At 41.1% G+C, this 21,631-nt stretch overlaps 1 protein-coding gene across 1 annotated transcript in view; it reads left to right on the top strand.

Annotated features, from left to right (window-relative positions):
• Positions 1–20,241, top strand: part of RSPH14 (radial spoke head 14 homolog) — a 224,339-nt gene extending 204,098 nt beyond the window's left edge. The window contains exons 4-6 of the mRNA XM_090063129.1: positions 16,562–16,787; positions 17,980–18,116; positions 19,241–20,241. Coding sequence (XP_089919255.1) covers positions 16,562–16,787; positions 17,980–18,116; positions 19,241–19,479 — 602 coding nt within the window. The 3' untranslated portion in view covers positions 19,480–20,241. The remainder of the gene's footprint in view (positions 1–16,561; positions 16,788–17,979; positions 18,117–19,240) is intronic.
• Positions 20,242–21,631: the final 1,390 nt, after the last annotated feature.

Here is a 21,631-nt window from a genome sequence, read left to right as displayed (position 1 = left end):
ATTAATTTGATAGTATTTATTTTTAGTCTGCTGTTGCTATATGACCTGATGATCACACTTTACACTTCAAGATAGTTCATCAAAAGAGAGGAAAAATAACAATTTGAGCATCTGTTTTATTTTCTTCTGGTTCTCTCTCTCTCCTTTCTACTTTGCACATATTTTCTTCTCTTTTTGTCTCCAGCTTTTCCTGTTTGTCTCATTTGCGTCTAAGTAACACTTTCATGTAGATAGGCCTTGTCAAGTATCAGCATTTTATAAGCTTCCTTTTACCCATGAAATAAAACATTCTATTACCATGTTAATGGCTACTTTATGCTACTGATTATTTGTCTCTTTTTTCCTCATCGTCTTTTACTTTTAATCTTCTTCAGCTGATCATAAACTTTTCATTAAAATATTATGCGTATTAGTAACCTTAAAAAATAGGCAGCCATCCCTCTCAGATCTCTTAGGCCTGGCCATAACTATTTCTTAGCCATAATTCACCACTGGTGCATTTCCACAGGAGGTAGCAACAGGGAAGGGTATGGTGTAGAAAGGACATGAAGTCAGGCTAATACACAGAGATAAAGATATCTGGGTCCTGGCAATATAATCACTTCCACCACTGACATCACGTACTAAGCTGCAATGTGGGTAGATTACAATAATTCTTCTATTGTAGACACATCCTTGAAGCATCAGTTCTTGTACCCAACACATAAATGAAAGCCTAGCATTGATTCTTAAAGTAAAAGGAACAGTTTCTTCAAAGTGTTGTCTTCCACTTTTTCAGTCCTAGCAAAGTTTGCCAGTATAGTTATCCCTTACACAGGTAACCTAGCCAAACCCTCCTAATCTAGATGCCACTTTTAGTGACAAAAAATATGTTTTTTCTGCCAGAGCATGGGGTTGAAAGACCAATTTCCTGGACAAAATAAGCAATACCACAAAAATAATAGGGTTTTTATTGGCAAGGAATTGTCATAAGAATTCATACATCTAACTGACATTAATATAATGATACCGTTGTAAAAAGTGTGCTCAGAGCTGTGATTGTTTTAACAAATGCTCCCAGGCTAGAATTTCTATATGCTTTAAGTAAGTTTCTAGGTGCATGTATATTACAAGATTATGATCAGTTTTGAAAGTATAGTATAAATAAAATTTTACTTTAGATTTCGTTGTGTGCTTTCCTTCCTATTACACACAAAGCCACCTCAACTCTGCTGTAGAGAAAATGAAGCCACAAAACAGGCTGGACCCCTGTAATTACTGATGTGAATGGGTCGCATTTGGATAAAGCAGGGGTGTCGAATTCATCTGGTCCAACAGGCTGTATGAATGGCTTGTGGTCAGCCCTGTGGGCTGAACTGAGCCACAAACCTGTCCCCGCCCCATTCCAGATCCAATCCATGAGGGCTTACTCCAGCTGGCCCAAGACTGTACCACATAGTGTCTGTGCAGGGCCAGTCTGGGAAACATGTTGCACACAGTGCCCACATCAGTCAGTCTGGAACCCAACTAGCATGCAGTGCCCCTCCAGAGAGATGTACAGGGGGCACCACATGCAGTGCAGGTCCTGGAGCAGGTACCATATGCAGCAAAACTTCCCAGAGCAGCTGGGTTACATGTTGCTTGGACTGGCTGGGTTGGGTGCCAAGCGTGGTATGCATCTCAGTAAGCACCATCTGCAGTACAGTCCTGGACTAGCTGGAGCGGGTTCCACATGCAGCACAAGCTCAGTCTGGCACATGCCAGTTGGTACATGGGTGAACTTCAGGCCTAGGGGCAGCACTGGGGCTGGATGATGAAGCTCTAGTCCACGTGCTGTATCATTGCTACCCCTGGGATGCAGGAATAGCAATAAGGTGTCCAAGTTTCATCTGCTGTTGCAAAAAACCCAAGTAGTTACTATAAGGACTTGTATGGCACCAAGCCTTCAGTTTCCTTCTTTACATCTGAGAAACATCATGAACAACACTAACATGTAATGGTTTTGGTTGTAATACTGCATGGATTGAGCTCTCTTTACTTATTTTCTCCAGATTTTATCACAGCGATAAAAAATGCACAATGTTTGGTTTCACTGATTAAAATTTTTGTGGAAGACGGCAAGATAGGAAACCAAATGATAAAAGTGAAAGTTGTGAGAATGAGGCACATCAGAAGCGTAGCAGGTCTGTCTGGTGACGCAGTTTTAGTTTTGCTGTAGCAGTACAACCATATGGTGACAGTTCTGATTGCACATTAATAGTGTGGATGAAGTGCATCCACCCAGCTTCCTCATCAAGGCCAGTCTGCTCTGAGTTCAGGTTTCCAGTCAGTGGGCATATCTACATTTCATTAATGCACCATAATTACAGCACACTAAGCTTAGTACCTGTAATGACAGGTACTAACAACGCGCCATAATCAGCACTACTGCACATTAGCACAAATGGTCATCTTGTAAAGTTAATGTATAGTAAACTAAATCTACCATGTATTACCATGGATTTTGCCTGCCTCACTAATGCACAGTAGATTTAGGCTACTTCACTCAAAGCGTCTTGTGTAGATGCACCCAATTTTTTTTTTATATAGGGAAGGCTTGGTCCCTAATGAAATAACAAAATAAGCAAGGGGGTAAATAAAAACCAAAACCTTTGTTTTTTCTTCAGACCTATAGAGGGCAACCCAGGTTCTGTGCTTTTCCCTCATCACACGAGCTTTCTCTTCTCTCTCCTTGCTCTCTGCCCATGGAGCTCTTAACTTTCTCTGTAGTTTCTCATTTACTGATCATCAGTTACAGCTGGTCCCAGGCTTCAGCCCAGGCAGACTCTTAACTGCTGACCACCTGCAGCTAAGTCTCAGCCCTCTGCAGGCTAAGTATCTCCTTACTCTCATGTAATAGAGAACAGAAGGAATCTAGTACCTCCACGTGTAACACAAGGAAATCTATCCTCAACTTTATCTCCATATCCCCTGCATCCAGAAAGTCTTCAGTATAGCATTTCTATTTTGAACTGATTGTATTGTGTGCACTTCTCCCAATTAATGTAAATGGAGTTAGGTGGTAGATGAGTCTATAGGGCTGTAAATGACCCTTACAGATGATTAAAATCCAAAAGAAATCTGGAAGATATTTCCCAAATCATTTATGGCCAGTAGGTTTCAGTGCCACAAATGTTATTCCTAATAAAGGACTAAATTGAAAACAAACAAGCCCCCCCCCACAACGATACAACTTGAAAAAATACTAATATGAATTATCTTTTGTGCTTTGATAATTTGGGATTGCTTAGGTATTGCCTGAAATCTCCCTGTGTGTAGAGAAATGGCTTAGTTTGTGGGATCAGTCTATTTGGGCTGACATCCAAGGTCTGATAGAATTTTACGAGGATGAAGACATCAGTTGAAGGGGATAATGTTTGCCTCAAAAAGCTTTAAATTAATATCTATCTCTTGTATAATGTCTGGTATGCAATATAGTAGAGTCCATAGGTGCCCAAGTTCATTGCTTTTCATCTTTCCATTGCCACTCACTGACCAAAGCTAAATCCTTGCCTGCTTTTTATCATTTTGGGAAAGAAAGGTATGTTTGTGACCAATTTATACCTGTTTAGTTACAAAGTACATTTTAATAAAACAAAAATATGCCTGAAGTTGGAAAATCTGGTAGATTTTTCTAATTTACTTTCATTCGTATTTATTTTACAGGAATAACAATATTAGAACTTTTTACATGCTTGTGTACAGTGTTTTTGTGGAATAAAAATGCACAAACACTAAACCAGAAAAGTGTCTCAGTTTCCTCTTTTTATGTGGAAGAATCTAGTTAAATTAATTTTATTTTATTTTATTTTATTTTTATTTTATTTTATACATAATTTCCTCTTTTTTAACAAGCAATGGTAGATGTGGACTAATTATACATAGACAAACCTGAGATTCTTTTTAGCACATGAAGAATAGACAGAACATTTAGAGAAGGAAACAAGAGGCTGTATTTTTATTTTTAATCATTTTCTCATGTAGTGTAGTTTGAAATAGCATAAGGCATGGATGACTAGATTCTGATATTTATAACTTTCAAGGATATATTGTTACTTTAACACCAGTGTCTTCAAGAGAAAAAAAAAATGAATGCATTTTCCCACAGATCGTATCACTTTGAGTGCACAGGGGGGTGTCATGATTCCTAAGGTGAAATTTAGCCTCCATTTAGGATTTCACCCTTAAATCTTGGTCTAGTACTATTGGGATCTGTTGGAGCTTTCCTTAAGATCTATACTCTAGTCTATGCTTACTAGGTTTGAGCAAGAGAATCATTCAAGTATTTGAGACAGATGTCCTACATATTCCTGCTAATGCTACCCAGTAGGCTACAGAGGAGCTCTATTTTCTGCTTGTATCTGGAAGACTAAGACTCAAGTGCCACAAACAGACCAATTTGAATATAAGCTTTTGTTCTGAACTGAATACATCTTCAGTTTTCTTCATATTTTGATTATACATCTATTGTATCCACAGCTCACAGACATTGGCTCAAATGCTGAATCAGCACTTGCCACAGAAGCCAAGTCTACAGTAACAAGCACTAAATCCAGCAGCTGGTAGCAGCTGCCTGGGGGCTGGCCTAGAGCCCTGAAAGATAATGCTGGCTTTGCTGTGCAGTAACATTACATAGCAGTCTTCACTTATCATAAACTTCATGATAGAAACACGGGCCCTAACTCTTGCAGAGACTCAAAGGGAAAACAGCTCTGAACAGGGATTTTGTGAAATAAGGTAAAGTAGTATAATTGTTTGTAATGGATCTAATATTCAGAATTACAGTACCACTATGGACCTGCTTTTGTTTTATGGAAACATTTTGGAGACCATACTAAAAAAACCTGTACATGTTTTTCTCTCATCTTTTACTAATCAGGATAAATGTATGAAAGAAGTCTTTACTGCTAAACCATGGAGATTCTTTCTGAGTGCATTCGGGGGAGCTGGGTGGAGGAAAAAGGAAAAGGGAATAACATTAGTTGTAAAACCAACTGTAACAATAATCAAATACTTAAAATTTTACAATTTACTGTCCAGTAGCCTTAAAATCTTGCCTGCTCTGCAAAGTAAATTTTGTTGAACAACACTGAATTCCAGCAGCTAAGACACTTCCTTCCAGCAAGACTGGTGGAATTTTAAGTTTCCTGCTGACTGTAGCACTTTAAAACTCTCCATATTATAACTTTTATTTTAAACAAGAAAACCAGTTCCTGTAGTTTTTGGATTTGAAGCTGCTACTGTTGAATTCAGTGGAAAGCAGATTAGGTCTCTATGTAACATCAAACTGGGCCCCTACAAGAAAATATCAGTAAGGCGGCAATTCTCTCTGAGAGAGAAAATAATCTGGTTCCCTCCACAGAGACAATGCAACAGTCAGAGTGTTTTAAAATCTGGAAAATTCCTTTTTTAAAATTATGTACTGTATTCCCAATTAGACAAATGTGTGTCTTAAATAATAATGCCCAGCTCTTGCATACCATTTTTCATTGATGGATCTCAAAATGCTTTACAGAGGCGATCAGGATCATTAACTTCATGTTACTGGTGGAGAACCTGAGGTACGAGGGAGGGAAGTCCCAGCTCACCCAGCAAACCAGAGCCAAGAACGGAATGCAGATCTCCCAATTCCTAGTCTAGTGCTTGATCTAAAAGGCCACGCAGCCTCCAAAACTAAGCACAGAGTTTGATTTCCCCCAGGTCCGGAGCAAACTGCCATTCATGGATTCCCACCTCTTTATGGAATGGGGATAAAATTAAGCCCCATTATTATCAAAACCCTGGTTGTATGAAGTTGGCCGAGATGAAGACAAAGAACAAAAAAAACCCAAAACACCCTCATAAACTTTCCCCAGACCCTGCAGAGAATTTGCCAGAAGTAATAAAGGCCTAGGCTTACCTGTTGTGTATAGGCCCTCCCCAGTAGAAGACTCCAGTTCTGGAGGCAGATGAGTGTGGGCAATCCTGGCAGGCAGCTCAAGGGGAACAGTGCTGCCTGGGAGCATCCTGACATGAAGGATGGCTTTGTGCCTCTGGCAGCTTCCAATGACACCCTTCTTCTTCTGGTGCAAGGAGAAATGTGACCCAGCAGAGGAAACTTCATGGAGAGAGCAACTTTTCCTCAGCATGACCCCATTTCCTCAGTACTGCCTCTCGCTCCCGACCCACAGCCCTCCACCCCTGTGATTCCATCTGCTGACGTTGCAACCCTATTTGGGGTCACGACCCACTGTTTGGAAACCAGAGGTCTAGGCTTCTTCCCTCACCACTGGGATTTTCCACAAGAGGAGATGGATGATCCTTCTTCTGCTGCCACTTTACTTTTAAGTTGACTGCATCCCAATTGCACCACAGTATGCAAATCTACTAAAGTAAAGTATAATCTTCTAAAAACAGGAGCAAAGTAACTAGAAATGAATCCCCAAGGGAGAGCTGTTCACAGTAGAGCTCTTTCTGCCAGCTGATCTCTAGACACCTACTGCACTGAGCATATAAGCAGCAGAAGGTAAAGGATGGGGAGGAGGAGGAGGATTATCTGCATTTCAGAGCTCTTTATCTATAGGATATTCATCATTCTATTCTCCAGGCAGGAGCTGAATGCTTAGTTAAGCGTTACACAACTGTGGCTTAACGTCTGTGGGCCTGATTCTCCATTGCCCTGTATCTGGGACAGTTAAAGCAGATGTCAAATGCTACCAAATCATAAGGATCATGTTTGATTTTTAGTTTGCATCCCCTTCTCACAGATATGCAAACAAAGCACAGGATAGGGGATAATCAAGCCCTTTGTCACAACATAGAATTTTAATTTGGTGGTAAAGAGGTATGTGGGGTCTTCCATATGCACCTGTTTAGTTTTGCACAGCTTCAGGGATCCAAACTTCATGCGTTTCACTCAGACAGTCCCACCCTGCAAATTTCACATCCAGGTTCCAGGTTTCCCTAAGATGCCAGCTAAACTGGCCCAATACTTGGTGAAATGCCTTGGCCTCATAACAAAATCATGGAATTTCACCATCCTTTTTCTTCTGGATCACCTGACATCTTATACAGAGCAGAGAGGTGACTTGACTTTTGCCTCATCCTTGCTTATACCCCAGGGATCATTTGGCTGGTGTCTCGTCTTCCCCCAGGGTTTTATCAGAAAGACACAAGGGCTAATGCTCCTTCTTCCCTCCACATTTTGGGGTGATATCTTCAGGAGTCTGAGCAGTTGCCTCTTACTTCAGCTGTAGAGCTAAAAAATCCTCCAGTCTTTAGCTATCACTTATCCTAAGTCTGAGATACTCTAGTAGTGCGTGCTACTTTTGTGTTACTTCCCTTTAAAGGGCAGGCTTTCAGTACAAGAGAAAAAGAGGCTGGAAATCTTAGAAGTTTCTAACACCGCCTAGATTAGAAACCCTGAGGAGAGCCACACTAGGCTTTTTCATGGGATTCTCCTATGCCTAGAAGTAGCAGAGATGTACAGTACTGTATATTTTTTAAAGGTAGCAAATATTTTCAGACCTCAAAGAAATGTCTAGTTAATCTGAGGACTGGACTAAAATTGCATCAGACCATATTTTATCACAAATGTTTCACTATCTGCTTAAAATTCCAAATTAAAAGCACAGTTGTGTAAACATTGTGAACGTTACCTTAGAAAATTCTTAATATCTGGAAAACACCCTTTCCTGTACTCAAAAAAACAGCTCAATACATGTTTATTAGATGTAATTGAAGTTCACACATGTGCATGAACACATACACACACGTGCGTGCACACACACACACTCTTTTGGATTAAGACCAAGCACACAACATTTCAGTCCTCAATCAGGATTTTGAAAAAAGGTGCATTTGATAATAGGGACATAGAACTATCTATAGAATTGTGCTGTATCCTTCCAGAAATAGACTGCAGGTAAGGATGAACAGGATTTGTGATAAGAGCATTGCATACATGTACCAAGTATGCAATATCAAACAGACAAGGCACAGTCTTGTAAGGTAATGTCAGTAGTTTTCAACCTTTTTGGACTCAAAGCACCCTCCCCTAACTTTGTGGATTCAAGGGCATCCCATTTCAAAAACTAATTTATGTACTGCAGTGCGCTTTCTTCCTTGACAGGAGCCAGGCAGTGGTGTGGGTGGGGGATCAACCAGGCAGGGACAAGCCTAAGCCTGCACTTATTAATCTATCTCCTCACACTTTGCAGTACTTTCCAAAGGATCTCACAGCATCCCCGGGTGCTATAAGACCTTGGCTGGTCTAGCAGATGTGGCACTGGACTTTGTTTATTTCCATTGACCTGATGCATGACGTCAAACAATCATTTGCCTCTATATTTTTCTTTCCCCTCCCAGGCATCTTCTGTCTGCTTTTTCTATTTAATTTTGGGGAACAGACTGTCTCTTATGATGTGCTTTTACAGTGCCTAGCACAATGGAGCACTGATCTTACTACTCTACTGTAAATAATCATTGAATATACTTACAGACCCTATTGATCACAAAAATCACTTTGCCAGCAGATAACAAAAGTGTGTGCCCCCTCCCCACACTTTTTTAAACAACACATTTTAGGATGTCAGCGCTTAAATCTGAGGTTAAAATCATTATTCAAGTTTCGAAGGCAATCTCTAGATTCTTGGTTTTACAGCTAGAGAAATGAAAAAGCAACTTTAGGTTAGAGGAGTCAGGTTTAGGACTTTCCATAATTGTTAGGAAATAAGTAGTTTAATGAGGAATATCAACTATATATTATGAAAATCTGCTGAAGAATATAATACAAACATTTGAACAAAAATACCCACCACAATCAGATTCAGAGAAAGCTAGGTTATGGAGGCAGGTCAAAGTAAATTGGTTGGATTTGACAGAAGCCTGTTTATAGTAACAGTTAAGTATTTTCAGGGCTCTTGATCTATGTGCATGCATACTTACAGAGGTATAAAATCCACTATTTATATTAGCACTTGCACAGACACCTGAATCAATACAAATTCTCTTATGAACAGGTTCACTTTTTTATACCCACTGAATTAGCTTTCCGTTCTCTAAATGACTTGAATACATCTTGCTAGGTATTTGTGGAAGCTATGATGTCATCAGTGCCTTTTATGGCAAGCTGTTGCATGAGTCACCCTATACGTGTATGACTCCCTTACTGACTTGGGGAATGACAGGAGATCTGCGAGATCTGAAATTTGTTGGTATCTCATGTCTGGTACGCAGCTCCTGGAGACTAGTAATCAGAAGACTAATTCCCTCTGCATCATTTGATTGCAGCTCTTCAGAGCAAGCAGTAGAAATGTCAGATCTTTTTTTCTTCATGTTTTTGGAAAAAACCTTCACAGTAGAGAGAGTTCAATGCATTTGAAGATCGCATTTCAGTTAGTAAATGAATTATCCCAAATAAGGAAGCCAAGCCTTAACACTAAATTACATCATTTTCTCTGAACAAAAGAAAAATTAAATTATTCTGTCATAGAATAAGACCTGGGAAATTTCCTAATTTTCATCATCAAATTTATATTAATGTGGTCAAGATATTGGAAGGATTCGACAAGGGACTAGATAGTTGTATGGATGATGAAAGTATCTAGAGTTACTTTAGACAAGGTAAAAAAACTTTGTCAGGAAGAATATAAATGCTTATTTTTCAGGGCATAAGCCACCTGCTGCCTGATAGGGCTGGAAAAAAATTTCCATAGAAAGCATGGTTTATGATTTTCTACCATGGTTTGTTTATGCCTTTCTCTGAAGCACCTAGAAATTGGCCACTGTCAGAGAGAGTCCTGGTCTGAACAGCTCATCAGTATAATCCAGTATGTAATTTCTACATAAAGACATAATCCAAGATCTATTTTTCATGGAGACAATTCCCTTCTTTAAATGCCGGCCTAGGGCCCCTCTGACTCATTCTTCCCCAGAGGTTCCGGAGACATTGGCCTTGTGACAGACATTGTGGTTTCGATGTGTGTTATTTAAGCATCACTCCTCCCTGCCGTACAAAGCCTAAGTGACTTAGAAGCTCAAGTCCATTAACTTTCAAGCAGAATGCCATGGACAATTATTATTTATTTCCAAAATTACATGTTAACATTATTTTTTCAGTTTTGGAACTCTGCCCCTTTTGGATTTCTAACTGAATGAAGCAGCTAGTGCAGCTGTATTGGTTTTAGTCTCTGTGCTAAATATTTTCCTCAGTTCTTTGATATGATAATTTCCCTGAGTTTTTGTCCATGCCCAAGAGCATGGATTTGAAAAACAAAAACAAATGATCACATATGTCATAGGACTCTCTTTCATTCCTCGTCAAGAATCAGGAGTTGCTTGGCTCCCAGGCCAAGCCTTCTTCTATGCTAAGTGCTAAGGCAGTCCTGGCATTTTTGAGGCTTTATATAGAATTTCACCACAAGTTTTTCCTTTTGACATTTATACAAGATAACAATTGTTCTACAATGGTATAGTGTTACATGGTATAAAATTATAGTTTTATTTCCTGTTCTGTGTTTCATACACAAGCTACCCTGAGGTTTTGAATCTTGGCAAAATTCACATGGACTACAACAAGAGCAAGATCAAACCCCAGAATGCCTCTCAGAATTAAGAGGTATTTTATTTAGCTTTGTCATGGTCAAAGTGACAAGTGAAGACCTTTTCTCATCTTTGCAGGCCTGCAGACCTGGTTTAAACTAAATGTTACAAGGAATTAAAAACATGGGCGATTCCAAAAGCCTCAGGACTTATATTGTTTACCCAACAAAGAGAAATAAGGGAAACACTTTCCATTTTTAAAGGCACTGTTTCCCCATTTAGTATTTTAGCTAGATGCTTGCCGCCAGCACTCCCACTGTTCTCTGAGAGGCCCCAAATTACTTGAACAGACATATTCCTTTCTGCCTGGCAGACATTTCACACACAAGATGCTCTTTTTTCCTATATGTGTTTTTGGAGATGCTGGGAGCTCTCCTTTTTAAGCACATTTTATTGAAAGAGAACATTTGGATGTAGGGGTACATTGAAAAAGGAGAATTAGTTTAACATTCCCAGGCTAGGATCCAGAGTCCTTCTCTTCAATAAGATGATCCCGCATAGCTCAGTGGATGGTTGAAGGGTGCAGGAAGTGGATTTTTAGCTAAGGTCAAAAGTACTCTTATCCATAACCTACCCACTGACCCAGGCTTGGTGCTGGGAACTTGAAGGGCTCTACATTTGTAATCCTAAAACTACATTAGGTCCCACAGGGTTCTCAAATTGTTGTGCAGACTGACAGTCCAAAATTCTTCCCAGGGTCTAAATACTAAACATAGGGAAAGCTAAGCATAGATGAATCACATGTTACAGTGGAAGGTATGCCATGGCTTGCAGAAAAAAACCACTGGAGTAGCATTAAGCTACCGTATGCACGTAATCCTTGCTGTCACTCACACCGTTGTCTCAAAAAGTTAGACCTAACCTAGAATGCTGTTGCTAACAAAAACTTGAGGTTGCAGTACTGACAACTCCTATTGGTTTTGCTGAAAAAAAGAGTTGCTGCCAAAGTTTGAGGCTTTATTCTAGGTTCCTTTAAATGATTCCAGCAGCTGGTGGCCTTCCATGTTGGACTTTTTCAACTGCCGTCTACAGGAGATTGCCAATACTAGATTGTGCCACTATGAGGACTGCTGCAGGCTGCAAAGTACAGCAATACCCTTCATTCTGCTTGTTGATGGTTCTGGTTCCTCTCAGTTTTCTGTCCTTCTCCAGGCTGAGAGGGATTTTAAATGCGTACTCATCAAACTACTGTCAGTTATGTTAGCAAATACAGATTTCTCTCGCTTTATGTTGTACATGCCTTCCTAGAAAATGATGCATAATTTGAAGTTGCATAAAGGGAACCAACTTTACAATGTAACAAATAGGGATACGTTACAAGATCTCAATGGTACTGACCCCCACATCCATTTCTACCACTTTTACAAGACAATTTTGGTACTCACCAAGAGAAGACTACACACAAGCACAGGGCACTATCATAATGGGGATGGCAACTACAGAAGCACGTGTCGCAGACAACAAGCGAGGAGCACAGATCCCCACAGAAGACTATATTTTGGTGTGCGTCACCCCCACAATGCACTGCACAAAGCAGCTGACTGTAGGCTTCCACCACACCGATCACATAAGAGTGAATTTACCTCACATATAACGAATGAACAGAACCCACATAAAGCAAGGGAAACTTGTATTGTTATAATATATAGAATTGGTGTTCAGATTGTACCATTTGCTTTACATTTGCATTATACTGTAGGATATGGACTAACCATGGCTTTGCACAGGCTTCTCATTAAAAATAACATCTTTGTCAAAAAGACTTTGATTTAAAACCTGACATTTGTAAGCAAAAGGGTACACGATGTAATGTAATTGCTTTAGGTAATTAAGAAAATACTGTTATTTTTAGTAAATGGTTTCTTTATTCCCGTACAAAATTTCATTTGTTTATCTGACCTGCAGCTATATTAAGAGAACAGAGCAAATGGCAACTCCTCTTTGAGTCTATTTTAAAAAAAGCGACAGGGAAAAAAAAGAGTATGGGAATAGCCAGGGGGCTACGAGGGGGAGGAGATGAGTGCTGAGATAGAGAGCAGCCCAAGGGAAGAACACAAGTTCACAGGAAAAACAGATCAATACTAATGTTAACTATGCAATTGCAAAGGCAACAACTTGCATTTTATAGCACTATTTTCCTCCGTTTCACTGCTCCCACTGTATGTGTTACATAGGACAAATCACATTTCTGCTGTGGCACCAGGTTACTCACCTGTGAAGTGACATTATTTCAGTGGAAGACTGAGTCCTCATGGGATGCCACTGCACTTCTAAGCAGTATAGGATGTTGGATGAAGCCTACTTACCTTCCCTTCCAGCCTAAAATTGCTGGAATTTTGCAAGCATCTCCTCTACAACTCTCCACCAATTACTTTTTGTTCCTTTTTCCTGTTCTTTTAATCTCTCACTCTTGCCATAAATTACTCTTTTTTTTTTTTTTAACTGCTGTTAGCAGTTTCTCTGCCCCCCACCTTATTTGACTTCAGTGAAACTTCTGAGCTGGTGGACCAGTCCATCTTCCTAGACCGCATTTATAATTGTGCAAGTGCCTCTACTAACATGGTAACATGCCTATCAAGCTGCATGGTTTTGGATGCCACATAGAAAAGTCTTGGGGCCAAGTCTAGACCCCTATTGAGACAGAACACGGGGCACAGCAGATGACTATTAGACTATTAGAAACCAAGTATTCCAAAGTCTTTTGCGTAAAAGAAGTGTCAATTAATCAGGCAAAGGTAATATTCTAAAATACCTTTTAGTAGAAATCACAGAGCTATTTAAATAACTACTATTTATTGGCATGGTATAAATAGGATGCTGCTTACAATCCCTAGCCAGATCACTGGAACTGGAAGGAACCAAATGGCTGTGACATACATTTGCTCTCAGAAGTGCAATAGGAGGGACCATCACCAACAGTAAGGCAGCATGAGGAAAAATAGAGGGGCTAAGAGATGACTGAGTTAGATGAAGTTGATAACATTAACTGATAGAAGAAAACTCAAGGGCCAGTGGAAATGGTGCAGTGTGGATGAAGAGATCAATATAACGTGCAGAGGTGAGAAGCGAAGGATCTAAACAGAAGGACACAGAGCACGAATGTTGAGATGTAGCAAAAGATGCCTCTACAGCTGCGAGAAGAAGAAATGGTAGACCCCAGATCTTGAAGGTAGCAAACCACAAATAAGGAGTGAAAAGGAAAGAAAAATGAAAATGAAGGTGGTGGATAAAAAGCAGAGAGAGATGCATAGCAAATATTTGGAGAAAGAACTAATAAGCTGCTTTGCAGAAAAAGATTAATGGAAAACAGGCTTATCTGAGAGGACAGGGGGAGAGAGAGAGTATAGGCAGGCATACTAACAGACAGAAGGAAAACAAAAATTGAATGATCTTTTCTTGGCTAATACCAGAGCCTCAGCTCTAGTATATGAGAAGCATGTTTGTCTTATGAAAGGTTAATGCTTAGACTGTGACCCGTGCCTGGGGAAGAGCAGGATAGCCATGACTTAAAACTACAGGCAGAGCCTGAAAGGGTGAGGCGTGTGGAGCTTTTAACTTCAGTTCCTCATTACTCGTATTTATTTTTGTATTGTGCATTCAGTATGGTATCTTATCTGGAACAAATGAAATTACTTTAAGGTCAAGATGTCCAAATATGTTTTCTGTTTGAAAATATCACAGAACAGCTAGCACAGCAACTCTATAGGAAGCAAGGAGCTGCTGCAGTGCCCATCAGACTCCTGGCTAAACTTTCCCCTGCCTCCCGATCCTCCTCTGAAATTGTATGCTAGGCATGGCACATACAGTGATTTGTATAACATACCTGCAGGGGCAGCTACCGGGAGCTGTTCATGTAATCAGTCTGGGGATCTGTGCCTCATGTGCCAAGGGTCACACATGCAGATTTTTCACAGGAAGAACTGCGCAAGCAGGTTTAGAGGCTGGAAGCTGGTTTTGAAAGGCTGACCCTGAAAAAAACTTATGCTATGTAACCTACTTCAAAAGGACTTCACAACATAAGGAAGCAGATTCCTGAGACTAACCTGTAGGAAAATGTGGCTGGATCAGCCCTGAGTGTAATCTTGAGCAACCTAAGGGTGACTTTCAGTTATCTTTGTAGAAGTCGCTCTCTAGAGACCGTTGTGCCATTCAGGTGTCCTTGGCTGCTTTCAGCTGCACCTTCATCATCCCCTACCTTTTCTCCAACACAGCCCCCATGGAAATGAACCATGAGTAAATGACAGTGTCATACGATTGGGCTTTATGTCATCCACCAGGGGAATCTCTAGCCACCCCATTAGGGCAGCCAACCATTCTACTGGCCCCTTCAGAGCCACACACAATGAGATGGTGCCTCATGCCAGCATCTGGTCCATTGGGGTTTATTACCCTTCATGCTTGAAAAAGGAAACACAAATAAAACTAGATTAAAGTTGAAAAAATGAAAAATTATGGCCAGTTGCATATCCTGCCTTCAAACATCACTCCCCCCTCCAGTGACTCACCCATATCTGATGTTAGTGAGAGAATATAAGCAGGAGTGAGAAAATAGTGACACAATATGCTAGCCTTACCTTACAGCATCGCTTAGTTTTGGCTTGCAAGCATGATTTTTATGGGTCTAATTTCCTTTTTATTTTTTTCTGTTTTATATTCTCACAGCATCTGCTTTCCAAATGTCACACAGATAGTAAAAGCTCTTACGCCATCACTCTAGCATTTGTCATTGCATCTGCACTAGGCAAGTAAAACCCAGGAAGCTAATGACATAAGAAATTACTCAATGTCAGCGAAACCTCTGCTATAGAGTAGGGCTTATTCTGTGCTATACATACATTAGGACACATTTTTCAGCCTGAAGACTTGCGGAATTTTTTCCCAGGAGTTACCAAAGACTGTTAAAATCCCTTCCCCTGCCTGTATTTGAGTGAAAGGTTCAAGTATTCCTCAACTGGGGAAATTGCTTGGAAGAAACCCTGTTCTCTCTCATACACCAAATTTCCTTACCCAACCATATATGAATCACTTCAAATGGAGCAACATTTCTCTTAGCAACCAAAGAAGTGGTCTTAGCAACCAGACAGCTGAGGATTTTGTTTTTACATCGTTACTTGTGGACAATGTGTTCTCTTCTGCTTTCTGCTTTTCCATGGCAATGCTGTCTCAATGTTGGCTTAGTATTGTATACGAAATGGAACACTTTAAGTCAGCCACTTGGCCAGTGGCAGAGACTGAACTTGCTGGGCATACTACAGCTATGCCATAGCCCTGCTTACACAAAGAAATAGGCCAGAAGGACTCTCTTTTGGGAAACACAAATTCCATTTCCCCCTCTATATATTATTGCAAGGAATAATTCTCAAACCTTAGTCTCTCCCAGGAAAAATAGTAGAGTTTGATATTAGAACTGGCTATGAGGGCTCATAGATTCGTATTTCACAACTTTACTGAGCATCTCTTCATGTGGGAATGGTGAAGACTGTTAGCTATGGGGAGGATCAGAGCTATTGCAATCCTGTAATCTCTCAGCAAGAGTCATTGTATGGAGGAATACTTCAGTGGTGGATATTGGGAGGATCAGAGCAACACAGTTTGAGTCTCCCGCAGCTGAAGTCATTGTAGGAAATGGTGTGAACACCCTGCGTGTGGAGCATTTGTGAGGCTCTCCTTGCATATGCCACACAGAGAACAGAGTAGAAGGGCACAACACTGTTGGATACAGTGAAGAAAATTGCAAGCTGCTTACAGGTTGCAAACAGAAAAAGAGGTGAAATGTCCTTAGTAAATACTGAGGGACTGATGCAGAAATAGCTGTTTGAGGATTCCAGTCACAGCCATCTCTGTCTCCCAACAGCACTCTGCTGAAGAGGAATAAATTTTAATCTTGGTAGCCAATTTCTGAGTGTTGATAGAAGCATTAAATGCATTAGCACTTTGTGTCCCTTCCTGTCTACTCCTGCAGGTGCTGCTGGCATAGTAGAAAACGGTTTGGTTCCCTCGCTTGTACATAAACTGAAAACCGAGCTGGATGAAATCCAGGAACTCATATTGGACACACTCGCCAACTGCCTGCTCGTAGATGCTTTCTCAGCTCTGATGGCTGGTGCTGTTCCCATTCTGAAGGACAGGCTCGCTCATGAATCAGTGGCCATCAGAAGCAAAGCTGCCCGTGTCCTGTTGGTAATCAGGTGAGGGAAGGAAAGGACTGTCCCCAGACAGTGCCTAACTAGTAACTACTGACCAAATCTTGGGTGCTAGTTGGAGTCCTTGCCATGTCTTACTTTAAACTTGTCACACCTCCAGAGATGATTTAGCTGCCCTAGAAAATTATGTTGGCAGCTCCATAGATGGTGCTTTTCCCCCACACCTGCCCCTTGTTAGTAGTGAAGTTATGCCCCAGTCTGGTGCATAGCTACTAGACATACCATTTTGTATAGATGTTAGGTAAAACCAAAGATCTGTCCACTTGTAATTACATAAATATTTTTTTTCCTAAAAGAATATTACAATAAGAGCCCTGGTAATTATTTTCTGCCTACCTAAATTTACTGGCTAAAGAATTTTTCATAGTATAGCAGACTATTATACAGTATCAGTTATAAGGTACTGTTAAATGGTTGCCATGTTTCACCACAGGGGTGGCTGCATTTCAGCAGCAGGCAAAATGATCTCTGTATATGCTGCGTATATATCAGTGAAGTTTGCAAAGCACTTTAGAGTCTTTCAGGATGAAATGTACAATACAAGTAGAAGTTTTTATTAATGGCATAGTGCTGTGTGGATGTAGGGCCGCACATATGTCACTGATGTGTATAAAAAATATTGAGCTACACTGAGCCCATACAGAACCTGAGCAATTAGCTATAATATAGTATGTCCTTCTTAATGAATGAGCACTCAGTAGCATCCCAAGCATCTCCTTTTAAGTCTTAAAAATCACCACTCATGGATTATGTTTACAGCAGATGTTTTTTCTATCACATGCAAGAATTAACCTGCAGTCCAGAGCACAACAGAGACCTAGTATAACCTGTAAAGCACCATCTATAGTTGGGTGCTCTTTAAGAAAAACAGTCTGAACATCCAACAGCTGAGTTTTTGATGCAGCTGGCTTTGGGAAGTCTGAAAAACCCAGTCTCATGACAGTGCTGATGCCACCAAAACAACTCCACTTACATTTAACAGTAACCCCCCTGCAGCAAACAGTTGTGTCCCTCTCCGGTTTGTAACTGAGGCCTGGGTATTTAAAGTGCCCCTAACATTCAGCAAACATTTACTCCAAAAGGAATAGAAGAGGTTCTGCATTATCACTTTGGCCATCTCCTAAAAGAAGCCACTGACAGTGACACAGAAAGCAAACTAACATTGCTTCATCCTCAGTGTCCCTCTGGAAGGAAAAAACACTGTGTGGAGTGAAGAGGTTATCCCAGTGCTGGTCAAACTGTTAGAAGACTCACACCCTGAGGTCTGCGCCAATGCAGCAGGAGCACTGACAAATGCCACCATTACAACCCAAGGTAAGGGAAAGAGAAAGACAGCCTCAGCTAGGGCTATTTCCTTGTGCAGCTACCAGCACAAGCCATTTGAGGAGCTGATATTTTAGCTCATCACTTTCTAAACTAGATCAAAAAAGAAAAAAAAAAGTGAGGTTTGGATAATGCAAAAGTTACTGCAGAAACTAGCAAAAGCAGGGCAGTCCATTAAGTCCATCCCTGAGGTACCTTGCTCTCTCCCTTGTGTCTATATTAAAGCATAACTGAACTGTGATTCACTCCACTAGCTCCTGTTCTGGTGCTAGTCCCTGTGCCCACAAAGGTTTTACTCTGGCAGAGGGCAACGTGTTTAGTGCCATCCTCCTTCAGCAGGGAGGAGGGAAGCAGTAAGGTCTGTCAGTAGTCTGTCCAAAGGAGTCCCCACCCCCAGAGGCTGCCCTAAACTCACAGTCCCCAGCTGAGAATCAGAATTAATAAGCTTCCTGTTATTTCCCCGTCGTTTCCATGTGTGGTGAAAGGGGATTTTTCCTCCCTAACACCCAGGGGAAGAGTGAGAATTGGAGAAATGCAGAAGTAGTTCTTGGCAAAGTCAGACACATGACTCTGAAAATGCTAGCGGTAAATTTTCAGGGTGATGAATATGTAATTGGACACACGAGAATTCTTAATAACAGCAATTGTGCTCCAGCCCTCCTCTGCAAATGTCCCCCTTGCTTTGAAAGTTGACACAGGAGTGGCTCCAAGTATTTAAAGTCTCTTAAAAAAATAAAAGAATGCATGGTGTTCCTTAGGGCACTCTCCCAGAGGAACACAGTAGCCTATCATTTGGTGTCTTTTTTAGATCTAAGTGATTTATTTTAAAGTGAAAAAACAAACAAACATGAAAAGCAGAGGGAGGACTAAAGTAACTCTGTCACTCTCTTGCTAATGGATGATTTCTGTGGTCTTCAGTAGAGATGAGCCTGAACCAAAATCCTCAGTTCTGAGCTTTCAAACTTAGAAGTGTTAAAAATCAGGAGCCAAAAGTTACAGGGGAAGGTCTATCCATAGTCCACAATTCTGGCTGGTTATTAATGGATCTTGGCTCATTAACTGTTTATCTGATTGTATTCTGTAATAAAATCTAAGCCCATTTCTGTTTTGTTCAGGGAAATATGCAGCCCTGAGTGCAGATGCCATCCCACCTTTACTGAAGCTGGTTAACAGTGAAACCACCAAGGTTCGCCTGAATGCAATCAAAGCCCTGACCACACTGGCTGAGGCACCTGAGGGTCGCGAGACACTACTGAACCATGTGGGCTTGTTTCAAAAGCAACTGAATGACCCCAGCAAGGCTGTGATAAGAGCAGCAAAAATTGCCATCCGTGTCATTGAGTGGAAACCTTAAACCAAGGGCAGTACGAAGCAATACACTCGTAGTAAATCCCCTTTATATCCTGTGACAAAATAGCCTGCTTTCAAATATTCTCTGTTAAATCAGCATATGCTTTAGTATTTGAAGTTGCTTCACCTGAAACTGCTCTTAAATTTCTTTACATGGGAATCCATAAAGAAGCAATGAGGTAATGGGGTCCCAGTCAAGTCCCACCTGTTTTTATAAGTAAAGGCACTGTGGTTAGGACTGACATTCCACCTTTTGTCATCTCTGTCCTTCCACAAGGCAGCAAATTGAAAGGCATGCAGTAGTACCATCCATTAAATTGGACATAGCATCCTTTTGAAACCTTCTTAGACGCTCATTTTTCCCCTCATTCAAAAGCATTTTATGAAGGAGCCTCACCTCTTCCACTGAGGTCCAAGGCATCAGCCATGGGGAATCTTCCAGCCTGGACCACTCTAGCATTCCCTGAAAGAGATAATCACCCACAGCACCCCCTAGCATCTTCTGAGGGCACAGCCCAGCCCTAGAACTGCTTGACAGTTTATCCTTTTGAGATGGCTTATTCTCTCCTGTGGCTTTTTTTTCTGTTTTGTGATGAGGGATTATGGTTCACCCTGAATTAAATCAAAGGTCCCATTAAATCAGTAGCCTACTTAAGATGCCTCAGAGGAAGATGTAAAACTCACATCATGGACAATTATGTAGCAGCTGCACTTGCAGAAATTTTCTGCCTGATCTCAGAGACACGCTGATTGGTATACCATTAAGCAGGGGGGTATATATCTTTTACCCATCTTCCATCTAGCTAGTATTTCTGTGGATGTGCAAATTTTTCCTAATAAATGGCAAGTCCTTCTTTTGAATGCTACAAACTTCTTTTCCTCAATATATTTTGGTAGCGAGTTCCATGGACTGGCTCATTATGCATTGGCTCTATTGCGTCTTCAGTACCCTGATATTCAATTGCATCATGAAACAATATTTGCATGAGTATTAGGGCAAGAACTACCTATATTGTAGCTGTGAAGCTGGATCTTTAAGCATAAAAAGTAACAGGTTTGTGGGTTTGGAGGTGAGTTTTTTCCTTTTGAAAAAACTACTTATCTGCTTCAATGAAGAGCAAAAGGAATAGATGAAACAAGAGACAGGAAACTGAAAATTAAAATTCCCTGTTTTGGAAGAATATCTTTCTTGGCTTTTTCCTTCTCCTAATGGCAGCTTTTAAAACTGTTCCACTTCACGGAATTGAGAATAGCACATTGTCTCACATACAACATATACCTTTTCCCCCAAAACCGAGCCCTCCCCCCCCTGCCCCCCCCCCAAAAAATGTAGGGTGCATGTTTTAAGCAGGGAAACTGTTTTCTTTGCTGGAAAAGGAACCTGCCTTGACACATTTCACATGCCATGCAGCTGCGAAGATGGTCGCTGCTTGGGTCTGTTAAGCAAACTAAAAGGGGGGGATCTTGTGTTACCTTCTCACAGCTGTAGTTACTTTGTGCCTGAAGCAGGAAAAGAGCTGTTGGTAATATCTTGATAAGGCTTATGAGGTAGAAACAACAGTTTATTTATAGGAACTTATCTAAAGACCTACTTACAGTAAAGAAGTAACAGGCCAACTACACCTCTTTGCAAGGGTTTAACCTTGTGTGACCTACAGTGTGTCCAAGAAGTGTGGCATTGCAGGAGAGCATTTGCCACACCAGGAAGTTCCTGATGCCACACTTCCTAGATACTCTTCGGGTGCATCCAGACAAACCCGCACGTGTCTCTTGCAGTATCTCAAAACCCTTTGAGACTCTGCAAGAGGCACATGCAGGAATGAGAAAATGTTCCCCACACTGCAAATTTGTAGCATGGGGGCAAAATTAGACCCCTGGATAGCCAGGGTTCAAAAAACCCACAGGAAAAAAAAAAAAAAGGGCAGGGAATGGTCCCAGACTGTGCCCTGAGGCAACCAGAGGCGAGTCCTCCACAGAGATGCTCTGGCTGCCAGAGCATCTCTATGGTTAGCCCTTGCCTTGGTGCTGAAGCAGCAGGGATCTGGACCAAGGCTCCATTGCCAGTAAGTAATGGGTTGGAGGGCTGGAGAAGGAGAGAGGGGACCAAGGGTGGGGACCCCCACCAGCCCTGCCTGCTCCCCCAGCCACCCCAATCC

Source organism: Crocodylus siamensis, chromosome 9 (assembly GCF_052110815.1).
Source record: "Crocodylus siamensis isolate JL-2025a chromosome 9, ASM5211081v1, whole genome shotgun sequence".
NCBI lineage: Eukaryota > Metazoa > Chordata > Crocodylia > Crocodylidae > Crocodylus > Crocodylus siamensis.
This window is presented reverse-complemented; position numbering and strand designations above follow the sequence as displayed.